The following is a 23,269-nucleotide window of genomic DNA, read 5'->3' on the forward strand; positions in this document are numbered from 1 at the left end:
GTCTCTGGCCGAGCTGCTAGCCGTCGGTGTGTGTTGTTGTTGAAGCGATGATGGCGGCAGCGGGATGCGGATCAGCAACCGCAGCTGCCGTAGGAGGCCAAGGTGGAACCGCTACGGCCAGAGGTCGTTTTCCCGGTCGGCCTTGGTCGTCACGCAGTCGTTTGCGCTCCGAGAAGCGATGGCAACTCGGACGTTCAGGCTTAGAAGCTGATGATGTGACTAACGGAGGGCCAAGGCCCCAAAACCTGGTTCTTTCGTTAAACGAAGACCAGTCACACTTGCGCTTACTTGGAATAGAGGCGAACCACAAGATTCTCGGCCAGGCTGGATACAGCTCTAGTGGGAGTGAAGAGGTGAGGTCCCAAACCGACCCAGGAGTTAGTATCTTTATTTCATTTTCTTGCATTTTGTGTGACTGTTAAATGTTGGAGCGTGAGTGCTGTCCATTAGTACGATTGTGACTGGTTAGTGCCATGGTAAAATGTCAACATCCCGTGGCTAAAGGCTAAAGCTGCTGCGCGGCTAACGGTGCATGCTAACGATAGCACAGCAGCTCTCCGAGACATTTAATGGGCTCAAAACACAACTTCAACTGAGCAGCATGCCAGCTATAAGTTGTATAAGTCTGTTACATGGATTTTAAGTTTTAAAAATCATAGCGGAAGTTGAAAACGTTTAGCAAAATATCTCAAGGCTAATGAGTGAGTACGCCAATTTGTAGACAGCCAACGTATTTATGACATGTATGGCCCGCTCGTTATCGGCCAGAGACTGTTAGCCTCTAGCTATTAGCTAGAACACAAAGAACAGGGGGGTCAGAGCCACAGTATCCTGCACAGCGGCTCGCGGCGTACTCTTAAATGTTCACGCATTGCACAGATGCGATAAATACTTAACACTTTTAAATATCGAAGCGTTACCCCAACACTTTTAACACATTTGCGTTTAGCGTAATAGCGGTGTTACACAGAGGTAGTGAGCTTAATAGTTGTGGCTACGTGCTAGCCTGTGTGCACTTGAACGGCAGGTTTAAATGGTGGTGCGGAGATGTGCCAAAGCCACATGCATGCTTTTTTTTTTTTTCTTTTTTTTCTTTTTCTTTTTGTAACAAAACTTTTCGTTCATGTCGTGGTAATACCTGAAGCATACAACTAGTTTCTCGGCGGGAACGTTATTACAGAGCCCCCTATCTGTCACTGTACTCCTTTAACGTAGAGTGTGCAGGTGTAAGCCACTTCTTACGGGATGAATGAAAAGTTTGTGTGAAATGTGGAAAACAGCAGCGCCTGTCCTTTGTCTATCATCAGTTTCATTGTTGTGCATTCTTAATACAATCAATGGCATGATAAGATTTTCATATACATATACATAGATATTTTTCCTCTATGTTGTTATATAAACATATTAAGTTGCTATTGATCTCAGTGACTTTATGCTGGTTTTTTTTTTTTATTACACTTTGTCAAGCATTTACAGTTATTTTCAGTTTTTTTCCCATGTTACATTGTCTTAGCTAATTAATTATAATTGTGACAAACTCAGCAGTTTTTAATGGATCCCACAAACTGAAATTTTAATTACTTTGCTGGTAGTTTGAGTGTTTCCAACAAAGTGTTCTTGAATTGATATTATTGTTGATGCCATTTTTGCTTCTTTCAGGGAGATGACTTCAGAGGATTTGAAGCTGAGAGAAAAGCTTCCAAAGCGTCACGACAAATCCTTTCAAAAGGTGAGGACAAACTGCTCACAAGAAAATCCACGTATAAATGCTGTAGTTGTGCAAAATAATATTTAAAATACTTCTGTCAAAGTTGTGTTGACGTATGACTTGTAGAATGTATTTATTTCCACATCCATTAATGTATTATTATTTTTTAACCCTAGGTGATGCTGTCAACACAAAATCCAAAAGGCAAAGTGAGAAACGACCGCCTCAGGCTCCTGCAGTGGAGGCAGCCCTGACCTCACCTGATCCTGTCAACGATGCGGAATCTTTGGAGGAAACACATTGCTTGTTGCCTAAAAAAGAGCCAGCAAAGGATTGTAGGAGAGGGTCAAAAGCAAAAGGCCTAATGGATCGACAGTCCTTAAAAGGCGGGGTGTCTTCAGAGGCACCAAGGATTACTATAAAATTGGTGGCCAAAAAGAAGATGAAAACCGTTAAGGATCCTAACAATAAATCTGTAAAGAAGCTGAAGGTGAAAGGAAGTCAGACCCAACCTAAAACCAAGGACATTCAGGGAGATCAGATTTCCAGTGCTCACGTCAAATTAAAAAGTGAAGTGCATGAGGAGAACCATGACACAGAAGAGCAGACAGGGGAGCTCGCACCTGCTAGAAGGCGTGGGCGATCTGCTTTGAGGACAAAGCCCGCCAGAGAGACTGGCGCCAAAGGTGCAGATGATGACCAAAAATTGAACGAAGCAAAATCAGCGGATCAACTTGACGTTGTGAAAGATAACGTGTCTGCACTGCCAAAAACAAATGTAAAGAAATCAAAGGATAAAGAAAAGGTTGCAGAGCAAACTCCTGAAGCCAATCAGCAGATGACACGCAGGAGCAACAGAGTCACTAACCCACTCTCTAAAAAAGTCACAGACAGTCTAACTGACCCAGAAAGTCTAAGCAAAAATAAAGAGGTTCTGTCTGAGCCAGAGGTTTGTGGGACAGCGACTTCTCTACCACCGATGAGAAGCAATAGACGACGGCAAAGTCAGAGGTTAAATAAGAACGTTGCAGCATTGGAGAAGCCGTCATGTTCGGAGACTAATAGTTTGGGTGTAAAAAATGAGTTATGGGTCCCTAGTTTGAAGTTGAAAAAGATCCGAAACCCAAAGTACGACGCATGGGTCAGTGGGAAGTACACAACACGAAAGAAAAAAGTGAAAAAACATCTCTGGACGTTAACTGTAAAGGAAGGAGACACTGTGACGCCATGCACAGAAATCCCCGTCAAGGTGATGGAGGAGCCGGTGAGTGAAGTGGATCAGCCAGCTTCTTTAGACACAAATGACAAGGAAAGTCAGAAGACGGTGGACACGACCTCCGGGCTGGACAGCGCTTCCCTGCAAGAGAGCAAGATTTTGGACAATAACGAGAAGTGCTCCAGAAAAAAGCTGTGTCCTGACAAGTCGCTTGAGGAAACGTCCCCTGTGCCTGCAAAAGTGGAGGCAGAGCACGTCAATGAAACGGCTCCGCAAGAAAGCATCAAAGCAGATTGTGGGAAGGTTGTGCCACCTCTTCAGATCAAAAAGGTCTCCTCTCCCGGTAAGCATAAGAGCTCGAAGCCTTCCTTCTTGATTCAGCAAGTCAGTCCCGTCCCCGAGAAGGCCGACAGCGCTGTGAAGGATCCGGTCGAAGGCAGCGAGGACAAGTCGTCGAGTTTGGATGCCGAGGCGACACCGAGCAGAAGGCTGAGGAGGAGGACGTCCAGCTCCGAATCACCACAGACAAAGTCGCTCAGCCCCAAGCCAGTAGCTGGTCAGAGGCGGAGGTTAAAGATGAACGCGCAGTGTGAAGAGGCTCCTCCGGTGCAAGTTGAAGAGTCGTTACCCGCCTTAACCGAAGACACCAGCTCACACCGTCTTCCTGAAACCCCCAGTCAAGCTTTGGCTGAGGAACCTTCGCAGCTGACTCCCGTGACCTCTTCGGACGTTCCAGAAAGCGATTCCACAAAGGTCACTGATGACTTGCCGCATGTTCCAGAACAGGTTTTGCCACACGAAGAGAAGAAGGAGGAGGAACCGCAGGTCACAGAGGCCAAACCGACGACTGTGCCTTCCAAGCCAAAAAGGAGTAGAAACAATAAATTAGGGAAAAAGAAGCCTTCACACAAAAAGAAAGTGGTGATCCCTCCCGAGACTGCCATCACCACAGACGTTGCTGCAGCTGAAACCGCAGTGGCAGAGCCTGAACCGAGGGAAGACGCTCAACCTTTAGAAATCGAGGTAGCTCAGCCGGAAACGCAGGACTGCACTCAGCCCGAGGCCAAACAGGACAGTGTGCCGGTGGAAGAGGAGCAGCTCCAGATATCGCCAGTCAAAGAGGAAACAGACATTCAGCTCATAGATTTTCAGCAGCACGTGCTGTCGGAAAGTCCAGCTCGTGATCCAAAAGCATCGTGCCTACAGAAGAAATCTCTGAAAAAATTGAAAAAGAGGCGGAAGAACTTGATTGGGCAGCGTCAGAAGCACAGGCACAGGAGTCGGGACGGGAAGTTCGCGCCCCTCAAGTCCTCTGAGGGCAGTCCCAATGTTATGGAAGAGGACAGTGGCGTGTCCGCCTCCCTGGACACTCCAGAGCTCAGCCCCAGACTCATTGGTGTGCAGAAAAAGTACAACAAGCAGCCATCCGGGCTCCAACTGTTGGCGTCCAAAAAACCAGAGGGCAAAATCATCTCTCAGCTGATTGAGATTGGGCTCGAGCAGGAGGGCCTGAAGCAGGAAGAGACGGACACGTCGGTGGAAGTGGACCCACCGGACGCCGTCAGTCAACATCCCAGCAAAGCAAAGTTTGTCAAAAACATAAAGCACTTCATCATGCCCGTGGTGAGCGCCCGGTCCTCGCGGGTGATCAAGACGCCGCAGAGGTTCATGGACGACATTGGGATGTCGGTGCTGCCCCGCCGGAGCTCCCCGAAGAAAGGCCTGCAGCTGGGGCTGCCGGTGCGCACGCACAAGAAGCGCGACGACAGCACCGGCAGAGCCATCTCCCCCATCCTGCCGGTGGGTGGCGAGGACATCCTGAGCGAGGCCCAGCTGGACGTGGACCTGTTCTCCACCCACGACCTGGACGACACCATCGACCTCGCCGACAGCCTCTTCTCCGAGGGCGGAGCTGCCGACGAGAAGAAGTCCCACGTCAGGAACTCGGCCTTCCGGTGGCACCTCCCAGAGCAGCCCAACGACGAGGAGGTCGCAGATGCGCTGGACGCGAGTCCGCAGGGCAAGCGTGAGGACCTGTTTCTGCCGGCGCTCGTGGACAAGTCCCCCGTGCTGCCCGCCGACCTGCTGGACGCGCACAAGCCGCCCAAGACTTTCCCCAAGTTCAAAAAGCAAACCGCCCACCTGAAGATCTTCCAGCGGCTGAAGAAGGCAAACGCGGGCCTCCCCCGGTGCAGGACAGAGGCGGATGGCGTGAGCAGGCCCCCTCCTCCGCCCCCCGTGGACCTGGCAGAGGGCCTGGATGACGAGGCCATGAGCATCAGCCTGAGGCAGCGGAACACAGACACGGAGAAGGACAAGTCCAAGCTGAAGATAGAAGATCTGGACTCACCCGGCGTTGTCAGGAAGGTGGCGGTGTGTGTGAGAGGCTCCAACTCCAAGCCGCTGCTGCTGCACGGCTGCCGAGGGGAGGGCCTCGCCGGAAGAGGACCCGCCCCGCCCCAACCTGGTATCTTATTTCAATTCAGCAACAGATGACATGGCAAGACCAGAAAACGTTTTTACAAGGCGAGGATGCGTTACTCTTTGATTTCTATTTACAGAAGCGCTTCAGCTGCGTCCGCAGAAAGCTGGGAGGGGTGACGGTGACAACCTGGCGGCAGAGAAGGGAGCGTCGCAGAGAGGCCGCATGACTGGCGCAAACAAAAGAATGTTGAACCTCCTCAGGAAAGCCAAGGTCCAACTCATCAAGATCGACCAGCAGAAGCAGCTCAAGTCGTCCGGGGTGAGTGCTGGTTGTGACCTCCTGACCTCCTGACCTTGAGCCTTAAAGTGTGTTTTATTGGCTCAGGATTGCTCTTGACCTTGTCCACGTGTTTAAAGCCCAGTTCCAAAGGCAGGCTGGAGTCTGTTTTGACTCTATGAACACAAATGTAAATGTAAATGTATGTCCAGTCCACACGCAACACTTTGTGTTGCTGTCTGCAGGTAGGACCCAGGGAGGAAGAAAAATAAAAAGGATAGGAAGAAAATTGGTTGTGACCATCACTTAAATGTACAGTGTGTAAAATTCTGCCATCCAGTGGTGAGATTTTAGATTGCAGCGCTCATTCGCTAACCCTCCCTCTCCCGAGCTTGCCAGTGAAATCGTCCACCTTCTTCTTTGTGGGTTTATTTGAGGACGAGGGCATTCACCTTAAATATGAAACGCGCTGTCAGGCAGCTGGATTGTCCACACCAGTCTTCCTTAGAAATATGCCGGTGCAAGATGGCAGCTAACTATGTATATTCTTTAGAGCTGTCAGTCGATTAAAAAAAGTTAATCCGATTAATCGCAAGGTTTTCCATAGTTAACTCACGATTAATCACAAATTAATCGCATATTTTTTTATCTGCTCTAAATCTACCGTAAACTGATATTTTTCCTAATCATATCAACATGGGAGTAGGCAAATACTTGCTTTCTGCAAATGCAGCATGATACACGCACTCAGGTGTCCATCTCAAGACCTCTTTCATAATGATCACTGACCGGCATCTCTAGGATCAAACAGACGTATTTTGGTCAAGTCTTCCTGTGTGTGTGTGTGTGTGTGTGTGTGTGTGTGTGTGTGTGTGTGTGTGTGTGTGTGTGTGTGTGTGTGTGTGTGTGTGTGTGTGTGTGTGTGTGTGTTTAATCTCTCTCGCACTCTGATACAATGTACTGACAAATATAACATACAAATATGATCGAATTTGTCATTCGGTTTTTATTTTGAAAATTCACCGTCATCATTCGTTTTTTTTAGCGACTTCCTGTACTAATGACAAGGATCGCTTGCGCACAAATTAGAGCAGACGCCGAAACGACAACTGCATGGCACGAGCCGCGCGCCTGTTCGCGTCTAGTGTGAACCACCACATTGATTAACGTGGGCGCCGAATGGAAGCGCTCGGCGCTTCGTGGCGCTTCACTTCCACGTCCAGTGATCTGAGGTTAAATGCATGCCGCGATCTGCGAGGTGAGCCGCGAAGTGCTCGTTTTTTTTTGTTGTTTTTACAAGCCGGTACACCGGCTGCAAGCGTGTGACTGTGTGCTGTGAGTCAATTCATTTCCGGTTTCCACAATCTACGGAGCGGCCAAAGGTTCAAAAAGCATTGTGTGCGTTAATCGCATGATAAAAAAATAGTCAGCGATAAAGCGGCGCTAACTTTTACACCCTTAATATTCTTATATCGTCACCCTATTGAAATAATGGCCTAAGTCATTTTTTGACGAAAATTAGTTTTTGGCTTTAATCATGTCTTGATAATGCTGGCCATCTCTTTTTGTGTTTTCCCAAAAACCTGAAAAAAATGACTTAGGCCATTATTTTAATAGGGTGATGATGTGAAAATAAGAACCGTTCAAACCAAATGACCTTTGTTGCACTGTGAGTATACAATTTTATTAATGTTTAACAGGCAGTATAATAAGCTTTTCCCTATTTAAAAATCATATGTATTGGTCATTCATGTATATATGTGCGCATGTGTATCTGTGTGTGCGTGTATGTGTGCATGTCTCTGTTATGCCTTTTACACGATGGACCTTTATACACAAAAAATAGTAGACCTCATCGATGACAGCTGAGGATGGAGTCAAGAAAAGTTGTGTCTGCTCTGCATTTGGTGTGACAAAAGTGTTTGAGCTAAGCTGTGATGTTGAGTGACCAGCGGCATTGACAGTGTTGACATGAGCTGCTACAGGTGCAGACAGCAGTGGAGTCAGATCCTGCTGCATTATGAAGACATTTCAGTGGCAGGTGTGAGGAGGCAAAAATCTTTATCTGAGTAATGAGGTGGAGGAGCTTGGTGATGAGACGCTGCATCCTCTGATCTCTGTCTTTATCTTTAACTGATGTGTCCTTTCTGCTCATAAACCTGCAGCTGTTGTCTGGCTCCAGTGGCGCCAGGTCTCGAGATGTGAGCAAAAGACAAAGGAGGAAGCAGAGGGCTCAGCTTGATGCTCAGGTCCCAGTTAAAACAGAACCCTCACAAGTACAAGTAAGCACAAAATAAATAACCAAAAAAAAACCCCTTAATTCTGTGTTGAATTTAACCATTTTCAGAACAACAACCCCTCCCAACCACCGTGTACTCCTTTGCATCGTGTTCTCATGTGTCACTGACATCTGTTCCCAGCCGCAGGTCATCTCCCCTTTGTGTCAAGAGTTCCGCAGAGCCGGAGGACCTCGCATCAAGCACGTGTGTCGAGCTGCGTCAGTGGTGCTGGGGCAGCCGCGGGCCCTGGTGCCCGACGACATTCCCAGGCTGAGCGCCCTGCCTCTCCACGAGCGCAGCGGCATCTCTCCGTCAGATGTGGCTAAAGGTCAGTGCACACTGGAGATTTGACAAGTTATTTTAAAAAATATATATATAGATATTACAGTGTTATAGTTATTGTGTCATAGTAGGCATGGTCATTAGAATTAAAGTAGACAACTTATTTTTTTTTTTTTTGAGAAACAACATAGCCCTCCTCCTTGCCCCCACCACCTCCTACATCACACCTGAAAGAGAAGTAACATAGAAGATAATATACTTACAGTTTTGGAAAGAGTGATAAAAGAAAAATAATATGAGTAAATGGACTGCACTTATGTAGCGCTTTTCCAGCACCTTCACGGTACCCCAAAGCGCTTTACAAGTGAGTAGGACTAACGGACACTTCATCTGGGGACCAGCGGACTGGGTAGAGTTTTAAGGGTGATCAAAATGCAAACTGGTTATCACGGAGAAACATCTGTTGAAAGAAGTTGGTTACAGTGTCAGTTTTAAAAGCTTGCACACATAGTTTCCACCAAAAACGTTGCTGTTTTTTTCTGACTGATGGACGTCTCCTGTTGCAGATATCGGGTCTCCCTCCGAGTCGGACAGCCCCGGGTTGTCCGATCCAAAGGTCACCAAGGTCAAGAAGCCATCGAGTTTCGGGAAGCGTAAAGGGCTCGGCCCGTTTGGCTATCGCTCCCGGAGGTGTGGCGTCTGCAAAGGCTGCAACCGTGAAGACGACTGTGGGAGGTGCATGAACTGCCTGGACAAACCCAAGTTCGGCGGACCCAACACCAAGCGGCAGTGCTGCGTGTAAGTTGAATCCAGCTTGATTCTTACTTTTGCAGTAGCACAGCGTTGAGTTTTAAGACTCTTTCTTTCCCCTTGTTGTTTTGTTTTTTTTAATTCCTAACTAGATATAAGAGGTGTGATCAAATCGAAGAAAGAAAAGCCCGTAGGTTAAGTGGAAGAGCAGCACCCAAAAGTAAGTTATTCACTTCAAGTTCACGCCTTAGTTCCAACAACAAATACAATTATCGCTTGTCAGTAACATGACTCCTCTTTTCTTAAAGGCTCTTCGAAGAAACGTCGGTCCTCCTTCAGCGGCGGTCACTCCAGCAACGACGAAGTGAACGATGATGCCGACTCGCCGAGCGGTCCCCAGGCTGACAGTCCGTCAGTCAGGAAGCAGCCAAAACGAGTTGTCAAACCTCGCGTCTACTTTGACCTGGTGGACTACGACTCGGACCTGGACGACATCGCCGGCCGAAGCTCTTTCTCCCCGGCCAGGAGACGTGCCACAGGACCCAGGCTCAGTCCAGGTAACACATCAGCTGCATATTCTTTAAGTCTAGACATGCCTATTTGTATAGTTGTCAAATCTCGTGTCTCTAATAAACACTTCCCCGAAAAATAGCAGAAAAAACCCAAACCAACTTTGTCTTTTCCATAAAGGTCAATTATTTTGTCTTTATACATTTCTTAAACTGAATTGTGTTCAAAAGGATCTTTGTATCATTTTTTAAAGAGTTTTGCAGTTTGGCTCTGTCACAGAAACACACAAGTTTATAAAATCCTTATCAGTGTGCTCTCTGTAGTCTATTCTATGGATGCTTGTTTTTGCTCCTTTTTTTCTTTTCTTTTTTTAACATGAATGATAGTTTGATATGTGTGATACACATGTCACTGTGGTGTGAAAATAATGCTTTTTGATTTTTATTTTTCTTGTCCTCTAAAGACTTTGTGTCACTTGATGGTTTCCTTGGAGACATATCAGATGATGAAGTCAGACATCGGAAGTCCAGCTCCAATCGGGGCCCACCTGGCAAACGAAAACCTGAGAAGGTAGCCATTTGTCAACTTATTTGGTTGTAGCTGCTGTAAAAAAAAAAAAAAAATGTTGATAATTTACATCACATGCAACTTGTTTTTTGTGTCGGGTCCACTGTCAGGTCAAATTTAAGTAAGAGCCGAGTGAGTGTGCAGGGAAATGTCTTGCTGCAGCAAATGTATTTGAGAGAAGTGCTGTTTTCTTTGTTTTCATGATGAAACGGTTGCAGAGGGGGAATTAAACTCTGACAGGCTGCCATCGTCTAGATAATTAACAGGAAAACACTGCAAGATGGCTGTAAGAATGTGTAGTTAGAGTGTCGCAGCACTCAGAGGGTGTCCATTACTGCCCACACTGATGTTAAGGTTGTCTGTCAGGGTCCTCTGGAGGAGACTCCACCCAGTGTCCTGGCTGCCCTGGCCCACGGCTTTGAGCAGAGGGACGTCGAGAGCTCCAAACCAACTCACAAAATCAGGGTCGATTTCAAGGTGGGTGACTGTTTACGCATTTTTTGAATTGTTTTAACTCGTGTTTTAAACATATCTCAACTTATTGTTGAGATAAAACAATCAGGGCGAGTGAGGGAAATTTTCCTTGAACCGTATTTCTTAATTTGAGATAAAGCACTCTTCTGTAAGAGTTGAGACATTAAATTGTAGTTGTCATGATTGGTATTGTCCACTAGAGGTCACTGGTCGCCCTTTTTACAGTCAAAACGCTGCATTTTCAAAGTAGACTGTATGACAGAGGTGCACACACTTTTTCAACATGCAAGCTACTTTTAAAATGACCAAGTAAAAAAGATCCACCTACTATAAAATTGGAAAACATATTAATTCATAAATACATTTGTAGTCCAGTCATACATACATTAACAAATAAATAAATCGGGTTTAATGGGTCAACATGTTCCCATGTGCATGTATGCTTATCATTGCACAGCAAACTCATGGTGTAAAAGTGTAAAGGTAAAGGTTATAACTGCCTATGTTTACGCGACGCAACGCTCAAACTTCCTTCCCGATATGTATTGGGCACCCCTGCTGTATGACATGAAGGAGAATTGGGCAATCATCATGCAACTATACCTCCTCCAGTGCAATTTTGTGCAATTATTTATACAGAAGGGTGACATGGTCAACAGTGGAGTCACATTTCTGAGAAAGGACGATGTGGAATGAGGAAACCACCCGTTAACATCATAGCATCGGCAGGCAGTGTTGTGAACTCTGCTTAGCCCTGTACTCCCTTCACAATTTAAAACATATGATGGCTGGTGGTGATGTTCTATAATTTTTTTGCAAGTGATGTTTCAACGCTTGGGCAATGTGTTTGATTCCAGGAGGACTGCACTCCGGAGAATGTCTGGAATATGGGTGGCTTAAGCATATTGACCTCTGCCCCGCTCATGCCACCCTACGTTTGCTACCTTTGTGCCAGTAAAGGTCAACATGAGGTAACAGTTTTTGATGAACTCATGAAACGTCGATGAAACTGTGTGGGCAGTGGAAATGAAAATGCTGTTTGTCATTCTGCGATTTTGCAGATGCTGTTTTGCCAAGTGTGCTGTGAGCCTTTCCATCCGTTTTGTCTTGAGCCGGCGGAGCGACCTTCCGACGAGAACAAGGAGAACTGGTGCTGCCGCCGCTGCAAGTTTTGTCGCGTGTGCGGCAGAAAAAGCAAACACTCCAAGGTACAGTCTGACTATTCCCAGGCCAGGTCAGTTTTGTTTTCGACCAGGTAATCATTGAACTTCTTCTCTTCCTCAGCCATTGCTGGAGTGTGATCGATGCCAGAACTGTTACCATACCACCTGCCTTGGACCCAGCTATCCCAAACAAAACAAGAAGAGGAAAGCCTGGGTAGCTTATCAGTTTGTTTTTAATTAAAACAAAGTCCGTCATGCTGACTGGAAACAGTCCCTGGTTGGATTCCTTCTTAAATGTCGATTTTCTGTGCAGGTCTGCACAACGTGCATTAGGTGTAAAAGTTGCGGCATCACACCAGGGAAGAGTTGGGAGCTGGAATGGAACCATGACAAAGGGCTCTGTCCAGATTGTTCCAAACTCTATGACCTGGGTGAGGAGCAACTCTGCATTCTATTGCCAGCCTACATAAACATGAGCCCCACTTCTTTAAAATGTGTCTTCTTTTTTTTTTGTTTGTTAGGCAACTACTGTCCAATCTGCTTCAAGTGCTATGAGGACAATGACTATGACAGTCAGATGATGCAGTGTGGCACCTGTAACCACTGGGTGCATGCCAAGTGTGAGGATCTGACAGGTGAGTGTTTTTCACTACCATGCTGTGTCCCTGTGCCCAAACCGGCAACTTTAAATCGCCAAATTCAAGTGAACTCAACAAACACAACATTCGTAAAGCTCTAAGCAGGACAGGTGAGGTCACACTGACGCTTGAATGGATTCCAAACTCCTGTTCAATCATTTCAGACGAGCTGTACGAGATCCTGTCCAGCCTGCCCGAGAGTGTCGTGTATTCGTGTCGGCCGTGCAGCGTGACTCAGCCCAGTGCCTGGAGAGAGCTGCTCTACATCGAGCTCCGCGCCGGGGTGGAAAAAGTGCTGGCCTGCCTGCTTTCTTCCACCCTCACCCAGCACCTTGTCACCTGCTCACAGGTAGAGGGCCCACCAATCTTTGTGTTTTTTCATTTAAAGCCTTCATTCAAATGTCTTCTGTCTGCTAATGTGCTTGAAATAATCCGCAGTGTGAGAAGTTGGGTGATCCTGACAGTAGACTAGAAGGTCAACCTGCCTGTGACCTCCGAGCTGTGGGAAAGAAGTTTGACAAAGGCCTTTATACCACGCTGGTACGTACACATTCCGTAAACATCTGTAGGTAGATAGAGCAACACTAGAGTTGAGTTTTGCTTTAATGTCCACTAGAGAAACTTGTTTTAGCCATCAAATACACTCCTAACATATAAAAATACTTACACATCAAAGACATCAGACACAACACCAAAGTAGGAATTAGTCAAAACCAAGCAGCGGTGAACATCATTACACATTCCCTAAGCCAACACCAAACACCTTGTAAGGCAAATTGCATCTGTCCCAGAGCCTCATTTCATTATTATGATCGACCCGAAGTCAAACAAAGCAAAACAATTCATCATTGGCAGCGTAGTACAGTTGGAGACAAACATCAGTCAACTTCAGCAGTTGTGCTTCCTGTTTGCAGCAGAACTAATCTCCACTGTCATCACACCCATGGCTGTATTTTTAAACTACATTTTCTCCAAAATGACTCATAGAAGGTTTAATTTTCCTCTCACAACCCAGTATTGCACGGTGCTTTTGGTTTCTGCATTTGCATCTGCTTCGCAGGAAATTAACACATGCTAAAAACAACCTTCGCAGAAAATGTTCCACGAGGATGTGGTTCAGGTGGTGCGAAAGCGGCTCGAACTGGAGGAGCATCTTCCTGAGGCGCAGAGGCCAACGGCCCTGGCGCGCTCCTACTACTTAAAGGTGCCCTTCAGTGGTTGTTTTGTAAATAAAGTTGTTTTTAATGTTGTTTTTCTAGAAATGAATGAATCATTTATGGACTATCATTAAATTATGTGGTTTTCCACCCTTTTTTTTTTTTTAGCTTCTTGAGGAGGTGTTCAATTGGTTTGACAGCCAAGACCCAAAGGTGTGGAACCCATGTACCAAAGATTTGCCCACGTGAGTATCAGTTTTACTTTGCTGTTCCTCTCATGGAGCTTTGTACAGAAATCTAATTTTCCCATCACTTGCTTTACCATTTGATAAATGCAGATGTTTCAAAAAGTTTTTTCTTAACCTTCAAATTTCCCTCATCAAAACAGGGGGATGCTGTCCAACTCTGTCCAACCTCCCACGGTGGAGCATGTTTATGCACAGTGGCAAGAGAGGAAGGAGTCCTCGTCCGCGGCCACTCGCGGCCCCCTGCAGGAGAAGGATGGACACAGCCGAGATGTGAAGGAGGAAGACTCGGTGTCTCTGACGTGTGGTGATCCAATGAGCCAGAACCACTTCAGAAGTAGCAGAGCTGTCAGGCTCAAAGGTAACGCTGCCCGGACAGAAAAGTTGGTGTCTCGTTGGTGCGCCGTCCGCCTTCTGACTCTTCGTTCACGTGTTTCCTGCGCAGGCAACAGAGGGAGGCCGTCGAAGACGGACGTCGACACTGGATGGTCCAAGGACGACGAGAGACAGTGTTCTTTGTGCCAAAAATACGGAGACCGGAAACCCAACGTAAGTCATGGATTTAGCAGCGCTTTTTGCTGAAGTGCAGGGATTTGCAGCATTGACACTGAACCTTTTCCCAACTTGCAATGGTGTCACGTTAGGAGGCGGGCAGGCTGCTCTACCTGGGCCAAAATGAGTGGGCGCACGTCAACTGCTGTCTGTGGTCGGCAGAAGTCTTCGAAGAGGATAACGGCTCCCTGCTGCACGTCCACAGCGCTGTCACGAGGGGGCGCTTGATGGTGAGCCACCTTTGAAAAGCAATTGACTTTAGCTGTGTCTCCATTACCCCTAGCACAAAGCCTAAATATCGCAATAACAAGCTGCTAATGGAAACACACTAATGGAAACTTTGAAAAACCTCTCACATTTGGCTGAAAGTTTTTGACGATCTCATGAGGGTTTTTTTTTTCCAACGTATCCATATCGAGGTGTATCGCAAAAGTGTCATGGAAACACTTGTTTCACATTTACACTTCAGCGGACGTGACGTAGGGGGTCACGTGACCAGCTCACTGACCAGTGAAAATGGCGTATTCTGTTTTGGACGGAGGAGGAGACGGAATATGTTTTACAAGTTATCAAAGAGAAAAATACAACAACCATTCTTGACAGCAACAACATCAACAACAACATCGAAATGCACATTTATCACAAAATGTTTTGAACTTCCATCCTCGTCACAGTGAGGTCTCGCGGGACGAGATTTTACGAGAATTACGGCTTATGCGCTTCACACCATTCAATGGAAACACCTGCAAATTGCAGTTGTTCTCTGTCAAAATTAAATTTCAGAAATACTGCTTTTGTTTTGCGAAACAGTGTCATGGAAAGACAGCTTTTGAGACAGACAAGACATGCACAGACTCGTCCAGTTGATTAGGTGAACTCATTTTGTTAAATCTTGCCCTCCCTTTTCCCTCCACCCCAAACAGCGATGCGAGCGCTGCAACCAGACGGGTGCCACGGTGGGCTGCTGCCTGACATCCTGCCAGAGCAACTACCACTTCATGTGTGCCCGCTCCCGTCAGTGTGTGTTCCAGGACGATAAGAAGGTCTACTGCTACAAACATCGACATCTCATCAGCGGAAGGGTAAAATCAGTGTTTTGCGCCCTCTTGCACCTGCGCTTTTCAAGGCAACTCTAAACTCAACTCTGAAAATGTCTTCCCCACTCACTGTGCAGATGATAACCGGCCAAGAGTTTGAAGTGAACCGCAGGGTGTACGTGGATTTCGAGGGCATCAGCCTCCGCAGGAAGTTCCTCACTGGGCTGGAACCAGAGTTGATCAATGTGATGATTGGTAGGCACCGTTCATTCAGCCGGTCTTCCATTCACTCTTGTCTTGAGTCTATTAGTTAACATGTTTCTATCTCTTTTTCACTGCTTAGGCTCCTTGCAGATCGACAGGCTGGGTGTCCTCACAGAACTCTCGGCTATCAAAGGAAAACTGTGTCCTGTGGGCTTTCAGTGAGTTACATTTTATCCCTTTTAAAATTACAATTGTATCACCGACTAAGGGCCAAGTTAATACGTGGTAATTTTTTGAAGGTGTTCTCGTTGGTACTGGAGTACGTTGGATCCAATGCGGCGGTGCAGATATACATGTACAGTTCGAGAGGTCCGACCAGTCGTCCCTGAGAAGCCCGTAGAGGACATGCCTGACTATGGAGACAATCACACCATCGCTCACAGCCCCTGTCCAACAGCGGGTGAGTGTGTCAGTCAGCGAAAGTCGCTGTGCGTTGGGAATACGATGCAATGCAATGACCTGGCCTCAACTCCTTTTTTAATCCTAGCATCTCAAATCCAAGTGGCAGAAGTGGCGGAAACCCAACTCCCAGTGGAGGAGCCTTTAGTTCCAGGACCTCCGCTGAAGTCTGATCACAGTGCGAGGCCAAAGATTCCCAGCTATCCCCAAACAAGGAGGCCAGCTGGAGGAATGTCCAGACCTCTCCCATCTCCAGGTGCCATATCAGTTCATCACAATCTGTTCTGAGAACAGTTTGAACTCAACTTGTAACATGTAATGTGTAGATTAGAAGATACACTAGCAGTCGAAAGTTTGGATACACCCTATCGATTTTGTTTTCTTTCATTTTTGTGATTTTTGACATTGCAATTTCTCACTGAAGGCATCAAAACTACGTATGAACAGACATGGAATTATGGAGGAAACAATAAAAGTGTAAAATAACACGATAGCCACATTTCATAAAAAGCATATTTAGATTTACGTGTTTTTCTTTGCTGCATAATGACATATATCTTACTCTTATATTTGATGTCTTCAGTGTGTAGCTACAATGTAGAAAGTTGTAAAGATAAAAGAAAAAATTGCATGAGAAGGTGTGTCCAAACTTTTGACTGGTAGTGTATGTATTGTGATGATGATGATGATGATGATGACAACAATGCTATTTCATTATAATAAATCATGTATTTTACGTCTTGTCGCTGCTCCCCTCCCAGGTCTAACTCTGCAGAAGCCGCACCACATCTTAACCATCAGTGATTTGGAGGAGACCCGACGAGTCCGCCGCCACCCGCCGCACTCGCAGACCGCTGGACCGCGTGGCCCCGCCCCACCCCCTCCGCTGGGGCCCCTCCCCAGCCAGGTTACCCTCCGAGCGGGAAAGTCTTCCCTTCCGTCTTCGCCGCTCTTCCCGCTCAGCGCTGCCGACGGCCTCCTGAACTCTCCGTCCTCCCGCCCGGGCGCAGGCCGAGGAGCTTCCTCTGTCCGCTGTCCCGGGAACACGATGACCCACTGCACCTCCACCTTCTTCCCTCAGGCCACATGGCAGGATAACACCAGCAGCTTGCCCTCCCCGAACCTCACCTTCTCCGCGTCCCTGCCCCACCTCCCCCGGAGCCGCCTGTCCTTCGACCTGAGCCAGTCGGACTCGGTGGAGGTACCTCACAACTTCCTGGCGTCCCCGGAACCCGAAGACGCGTCCCCGCCCAACGGAACGTCGCCGCAGGGCAACTCGGAGCAGCAGAAGGGGGAAGAGGAGTTCGCCTACGGCTCCTTCCACAAGGACCCGGCCATGGGCCTGGACCGGGACGTGCGGGCGGAACTGGAAATTGAAGAGACCCTCGTGAACGAGGGAGTGGCCATGAACTGCGAGAGACAGATTGTGGTGGAGGGCGACGACGACCGGGGCGAGTTTTGGGGGCGAGCGCACGAGGCGCACAAGAGGAAGACGCGCGTCATCGGCCTGCCTCGCTCGGTGGCCCGGGACGACCTGGCCAACTCCTCGTCCGACGACGAGATGGAGCACTACTTCGACTTCTCGCGGACCATCGTCAGCTGCCCCGCCTCCAAAGATCGACCCAAGTCGCCCTCCTCGCCCTCCTCCCGGCCCCTGGCCCAGCTGGATGGCGTCGATGACGGTGCTGAGAGTGACGCCAGCGTCGCCGCCAACGACGAGGCGCAGAGAGTCGGCGTCGCCGGCCAGGCGCAGACGCAGGCGAGGAACAAGAAAGTCCCCGAATCAGAAACTGCAAATGGAATGCAGGGCGTGCGCAGCCTTCTTCCCCAAGCGACGCCCCTCAGTAAACACACAGACTCATCATCAGCCAGCTTCTCGTTAAGTTCCGCCCATGAGCTTCTCAGATTGCCGGATGTCACTCAGACTAACGAGGACAACGTTGGGTTTTCCCTCCCGCCGGTTCCTAGAAATCCCTCTTCGCTCAGAGAGCAAAGCTCCGACGCTCCTCCCAAGCCTCCGGAGATCGTGCTTCCTACTCCGCTTCCCGACGCTCTACCTTCTCTACTCACAAACGTGCCTGAATCCTCGTACGGCGAGGCTTTATTCCAAGGTTCCGGGTTGGGATTCACAGCCGGGACTCCCCTCGTCCTGGAGAGATGTGAGCCCAGTCCTTCGCGAGAAAATTCTGAGCGAGACCGGTCGGCTGCCGCGCCGCTGAATCACGGAACAAATAGTTCGCTGGATGCATCATCCTTAAATTCCACAGAGAACAAACAGACCAGTCTGATGGATGTTATCCAATCCTCCCCTTCAGTGTCCCCAGATGCTCCGCTCCCTCCTCAGGGCCTCGTCTTTTCCTGTTTGCCTGCGCCGAGTCAGCCTCCCTTAGCGAGCGTCACGCTGCAGCCTGTGAATTCCTCTCACGACTTGTCACCGGATCAGCCGGCGGCCAGACTGACGACCCTCACTCCTGTGGGAGATCTGACTCAAGCGCTACTGAACGCACCTTCCAAAAGCCTCCCCGCGCTGTCGTCCACCTGCGCCAGCATCGCTCTGCCCGTTCAGCCCACGCAGCGAGCGCAGCCAGTCTCCCTCACCATCTCCACCTCCTCCGCTGCGGCGGCGGCGCCCCCGGTGGTCGTCAACGGCTACAGCTCGCTGTCCGTGCAGAAGGAGGCCGTGGCCGAGCACACCATCTCCATCAACTTCTCGGCCCCCCGACCGGCCTCGGAGTCCCAGCAGCCCGCCGCCGCTGTGTCGCAGGCTCTGCCCGGCCACGCCATCCTGACGGTGAAGGAGGTGGGCGGCCCCAACGTGGACCCCACGCCCCACGTCCTGCTGGTCAACCGCCTGGGCCAGATTTTCGTCAAGAACCCGGAGAGCAACACCTTCCAGCTGCCGTGTCCCACCTCCTCCTCCTACAGCTGCGTGACTCAGATCGCCAGCCTGCTGCAGAGCAACGCGCTGTCGGCCACGCTGGCGGCGGCAGGAGGCCAGAGCGCCCCGCCCGCCGTGCTCAACATATCGCCGGCGGCGGTGGCGGCGTCCACAGTGGCACCCGCCCTCCAGAGTCCGACTACGATAACGCAGCTGCTCACCGCTGGCAGCAACAGTGGCGGCGCTGGCACTGGTGGCGGCGGCGGCTGCGCCCTCGCCTCGTCCGGCGTGAAGAAAAAGAAAAGCGCAAAAGCGGCGAAGCGCGACCCCGAGTCGAAGAAGGCAAAAAAGAAGAAAGAGTCGAGCTCCAAGAAGTCCAGCAAGTCGTCTAAAGCCTCGGGGCAGCCGGCCAAGTCAGCCGAACCGCCCCTGACTCCCGCCGAGAGCGCCCAGGCCATCATCAACCAGGCCATGGCCAGCAACTACACCCCCAAGTGGGGTGGGCTTCAGACCCTGAGCCCCTCCTCCCTGGTCCTGCCGCCGGGCCTGTTAATAGAACCCGACGCCGATCCTTCCGAGTCGCCTCCCTCTCCCTCGCCATCCACGCCGCCGCCGCCGCCGCCGCCGCCTCCGTCCCTGCCCCCGCCCCCGCCGCCACCCCCGTCTCGCCCGCGGACCCACGTCCGCATGAAGAGAGTGTCTTCCCTCTCCGACCGCATCGTCACCAAGAAGTCCAGGGTGGACTTCCTGCAGCAGGAGCACGCCAGCGAGGAGGACGAGCGCGTGAAGCCCACCTTCCCCAGTGTCTCCTCCAGCAGAGCCTCGGGGGTCCGCATCAAGACCCCCACGGTGAAAGGAGTGCTGAACCTGGACAAGCTCAAGGAGGAGTGCATGAGTGACTCGGACAGCTCTGGGTAAATTTGACTTTTTTTTAATTTTTTTTTTTTTAAGACAAGGCAAGGTCTTATTTTCAGCAGCAAGAATTGTTCAGAAAATTACTCTCAGATGTCTGTTTGATTTGTTTCATGAGGTCATTCCTACAGACGTCTGAGGCACATAACATATTTATAAGCTACCATTCAAGAGCAGTTTTCCCCTCTGATAGTATTGTGATTGCAACTGACTACATTTGAATATATGCATTGACCTGCTGCATCGGTGTTGCAATTCTTTTTAAACACATGTTGAAACTCGTGGCATGAGCGCATTCAGATGTCTAATTCTACTGAGGTGAAACACGCTGCCCGACTCTTCTCTGTTGCCATGGTGTCTCGTCAAGTCGGGGCTCCATTGACGCTGCCTTTTTAGAGCTGTTTAAAGCCAACTCATCTCAGCTTTTCTGCAACGGAAAAACTTCCAACCTCATAGTACATTAGCTCAGAGATCAGGTTTACACTCAATTTGTCGAACCTGCTTTGAAATGGGCCCGTGGTTTACAGTGCGAGCCGTAAACATGTAATTTCTCTCTCAGCTCCGAGCCCTGGGAGTATGTATGTCGAGGCGACCAAGGCAAACAACAGGCCTGGGAACCAGCGGGGACCAGCACTCTCACAGACTGGAATAAATACTGTGGTACTGCGGCCTCCTTTATCACCCTTGCGAAAGAAGAGCAGAGGAAGAACTCGCCACGTGTTTTAACACCACGTCTGTGCGCTGCTCTAGGTGCTGCCTCGACCTCGGACGATGAAGTGCCGCCGCCGTCGGACGAGGATGACGAACTCCCAGCCAGCAGGGACCAGCCGCACTTGAAGTTTGAAATAACCAGCGAGGACGGCTTCAGCGTCGAGGCTGACAGTGTGGAAGGTAAGAAGAAGAAGAACGCTTGATTTATAGTGATTAATAAGGGTGAGGAAAAAAATGTATTCTTGGATTAATCGTGATGATGACATTGCCAATTATGAATTGATTCACAAATTTAAAAAAATAGATTTTTTTCAATATATATATATATATATACATATATACATATATACATATATACATAAATATATATATATATATATATATATATATATATATATATATATATATATATATATATATATATATATATATGTATGTATATATATATATATATATATATTTTAATTGACTGACAGCTCTAATACATATATATATATATATATATATATATATATATATATACAACTCTGGAAAAAATCAGTTTTTCTGATTTTACTATTTATAGGCATGTGTTTCAGTAAAATAAACATTTTTGTTTCATTCTGTAAACTATTGAGAACATTTCTCCAAAATTCCAAATAAAAATATTGTCATTTCTTGCATTTATTTGCAGAAAATGACAAATGGTCAAAATAGCAAAAAAAAGATGCAGTGTTTTCAGACCTCAAAGAACGCAAGAAAACAAGTTTATATTTATTTTTGAAATACCACAGTACTAATGTTTTAACTTAGGAAGAGTTTGCAAATCAATCTCTACATAACAACTTCCTCCGATGTCCCGCTCAGTGGCGTGGAAGGCGGTGATCGACGGGGTGCAGGAGGCCAGGGCCATCGCTCGGCTCAGGCCCCTGGCTTGCCACGGGATGACGGGCGCCTACATGCTGGGCCTGATCCACGACGCTGTGTTGTTCCTGCTGGAGCAGCTGCAGGGAGCCCATCGGTGCCAGCGGCACGCCTTTCGCTTCTTCAAGCAGTTCAGCCAGGAGGACGACCTGCCCGTCAACCCCAGCGGCTGCGCCCGCTCGGAGCTCCACCTGAGGTACCACAGCCGTCGTCAGTGCACACACTGAAACACCGCAATCCCTAATGTGTGCATAGAAATTCTGTCATTCATCTCAAAGGTCCAGTGTGTAATATTTGGCTTGATTAACGATTTTTATATTGGTAAAAGCTTAATATACTGCTGGCATCTTCAAAAAAACTAACAAAGAAGAAGGTGGGCAAGGTATCCAGGTGTAGGTGTGCACGCCACAGTAGCTCACTGGCAAGCTCAGGAGGGGCAGGGAGAGGGAAAGACGCCGTAATCTAAGATGTAACAACTTGATGCTGCTGTTTCTTCTTCAAAATCTAAAATGGGCAGTGTTTTTCCCTCTCCTGGAATGAAGAGAAGGAGGCCAAAACACAGCCAGACACAAGGCCTCTCAGAACACTGAAACACAAGAAGACAAATACTGACTCACACTGTAGCCATTGCCCAAATGCAAATTCACAGAGCAAAACCTGAAAGTTTCTTAAAATACATAGAAACATAGAAACATTTTTCCACTACAGTGTGTATCTGCGTGTCTGCGTGTGTGCGTGTGTGTGTGCGTGTGTGTGTGCGTGTGTGCGTGTGCGTGTGCGCGTGCGCGTGCGTGTGCGTGTGTGTGTGTGTGTGTGTGTGTGTGTGTGTGTGTGTGTGTGTGTGTGTGTGTGTGTGTCAACAATGAGGCTAACCAATGTGTTATTCTACCCTCCCCTTTCACAGGAAGTCAACATTTGACATCTTTAATTTCCTGGCTTCTCAGCATCGTCAGCTTCCCGATATTGGGCCTTACGATGACGAGGAAGACGAAGTTCTCTTGAAGTCCACAAGGTCAGAGTTCACCCACCCTTTTCCTGTTAAAAAAAAAAAAAAAAAAAAAAAAACAGCACAATTTTGGCAACATTTTTCTTATTTGTCTCAGCTTAAGGCTGTTTTTCAGATCTTTTTGCAAACTAAGATAATGGTCTTTTCTAGATAAAAATACAGAACATTGGAATAGTAAAGAGTTATTTCCCTCATTTTTTTGTGTTTGTTTTCTTTTAGACGAGCCACCAGCTTGGAGTTGCCAATGGCCATGCGCTTCAGACATTTGGAAAGAACATCAAAGGAGGCTGTAGGAGTGTACAGGTAAGCAGAGAGTCCACCACTGTTGACTACATTTTTTTTAACTGAAAAGTGAAGTAAACCATCTGTGTGCACTTATAACACACATGCCTTTCTTTTTCATTCAATATGATCTCGATGTTTAATCAGCATTCACAGTGCTCAGGTCTCAACCGTAACCTACCGTGGGCAAATACTGTCATCTAATTACGTTTATTGCCCACCTTTGAATCGTACGCCTGCGGAATACTTGAGGGAAGGAAGTGGTTTGGGTGGAGGGTAGAAATGACTTGTGTTGCTCTTAAGAGCTGCAGCCACAGTAATGACCTCACCCCACCACACACTGAGATGGAGTTTGAGCTGCCATCTTATCCTTGGTTTGATCTGAGCGTGCGGCACGTTGGTTGCAGGTCCGCCATCCATGGACGTGGCCTTTTCTGCAAGAGGAACATCGAAGCGGGGGAAATGGTCATCGAGTACGCGGGCATCGTCATCCGCTCTGTTCTCACCGACAAACGAGAGAAGTACTACGACAGCAAGGTCCGTCCCTTATCTGTTTCTGTGGCTGGATGGATGGATGGATGGATGGATGGATGGATGGATGAATGGATGAATGGATGAATGGATGGACTTTATTT

The 23,269-nt window shown here is 48.2% G+C and overlaps 1 protein-coding gene across 2 annotated transcripts in view; it reads left to right on the forward strand.

The window, feature by feature from the left end:
* kmt2bb (lysine (K)-specific methyltransferase 2Bb) overlaps positions 1-23,269 on the forward strand; it is a 27,220-nt gene continuing 3,951 nt past the window's right edge. The window contains exons 1-35 of one of the 2 annotated variants that reach the window (XM_076026018.1): positions 1-377; positions 1,660-1,729; positions 1,885-5,391; positions 5,486-5,667; positions 7,791-7,907; positions 8,046-8,232; positions 8,753-8,984; positions 9,089-9,156; positions 9,245-9,493; positions 9,910-10,016; positions 10,380-10,490; positions 11,345-11,458; positions 11,549-11,695; positions 11,772-11,864; positions 11,964-12,081; positions 12,172-12,285; positions 12,453-12,637; positions 12,727-12,828; positions 13,382-13,492; positions 13,614-13,690; positions 13,834-14,051; positions 14,136-14,239; positions 14,335-14,472; positions 15,166-15,324; positions 15,417-15,534; positions 15,623-15,701; positions 15,783-15,943; positions 16,031-16,198; positions 16,704-19,734; positions 20,292-20,392; positions 20,483-20,623; positions 21,290-21,542; positions 22,251-22,358; positions 22,572-22,655; positions 23,042-23,171. In XM_076026018.1, the coding sequence (XP_075882133.1) occupies positions 48-377; positions 1,660-1,729; positions 1,885-5,391; positions 5,486-5,667; positions 7,791-7,907; positions 8,046-8,232; positions 8,753-8,984; positions 9,089-9,156; positions 9,245-9,493; positions 9,910-10,016; positions 10,380-10,490; positions 11,345-11,458; positions 11,549-11,695; positions 11,772-11,864; positions 11,964-12,081; positions 12,172-12,285; positions 12,453-12,637; positions 12,727-12,828; positions 13,382-13,492; positions 13,614-13,690; positions 13,834-14,051; positions 14,136-14,239; positions 14,335-14,472; positions 15,166-15,324; positions 15,417-15,534; positions 15,623-15,701; positions 15,783-15,943; positions 16,031-16,198; positions 16,704-19,734; positions 20,292-20,392; positions 20,483-20,623; positions 21,290-21,542; positions 22,251-22,358; positions 22,572-22,655; positions 23,042-23,171 (11,214 nt within the window). In that variant the 5' untranslated portion in view covers positions 1-47. The remainder of the gene's footprint in view (positions 378-1,659; positions 1,730-1,884; positions 5,392-5,485; positions 5,668-7,790; positions 7,908-8,045; positions 8,233-8,752; positions 8,985-9,088; positions 9,157-9,244; positions 9,494-9,909; positions 10,017-10,379; positions 10,491-11,344; positions 11,459-11,548; positions 11,696-11,771; positions 11,865-11,963; positions 12,082-12,171; positions 12,286-12,452; positions 12,638-12,726; positions 12,829-13,381; positions 13,493-13,613; positions 13,691-13,833; positions 14,052-14,135; positions 14,240-14,334; positions 14,473-15,165; positions 15,325-15,416; positions 15,535-15,622; positions 15,702-15,782; positions 15,944-16,030; positions 16,199-16,703; positions 19,735-20,291; positions 20,393-20,482; positions 20,624-21,289; positions 21,543-22,250; positions 22,359-22,571; positions 22,656-23,041; positions 23,172-23,269) is intronic. The other variant, XM_076026025.1, reaches the window with a different exon arrangement.

This window comes from Nelusetta ayraudi, unplaced genomic scaffold, assembly GCF_046127955.1.
Source record: "Nelusetta ayraudi isolate G7.1 ecotype Tasmania unplaced genomic scaffold, CSIRO-AGI_Nayr_v1 ptg000003l, whole genome shotgun sequence".
In the NCBI taxonomy this organism is placed as follows: Eukaryota; Metazoa; Chordata; class Actinopteri; order Tetraodontiformes; family Monacanthidae; genus Nelusetta; species Nelusetta ayraudi.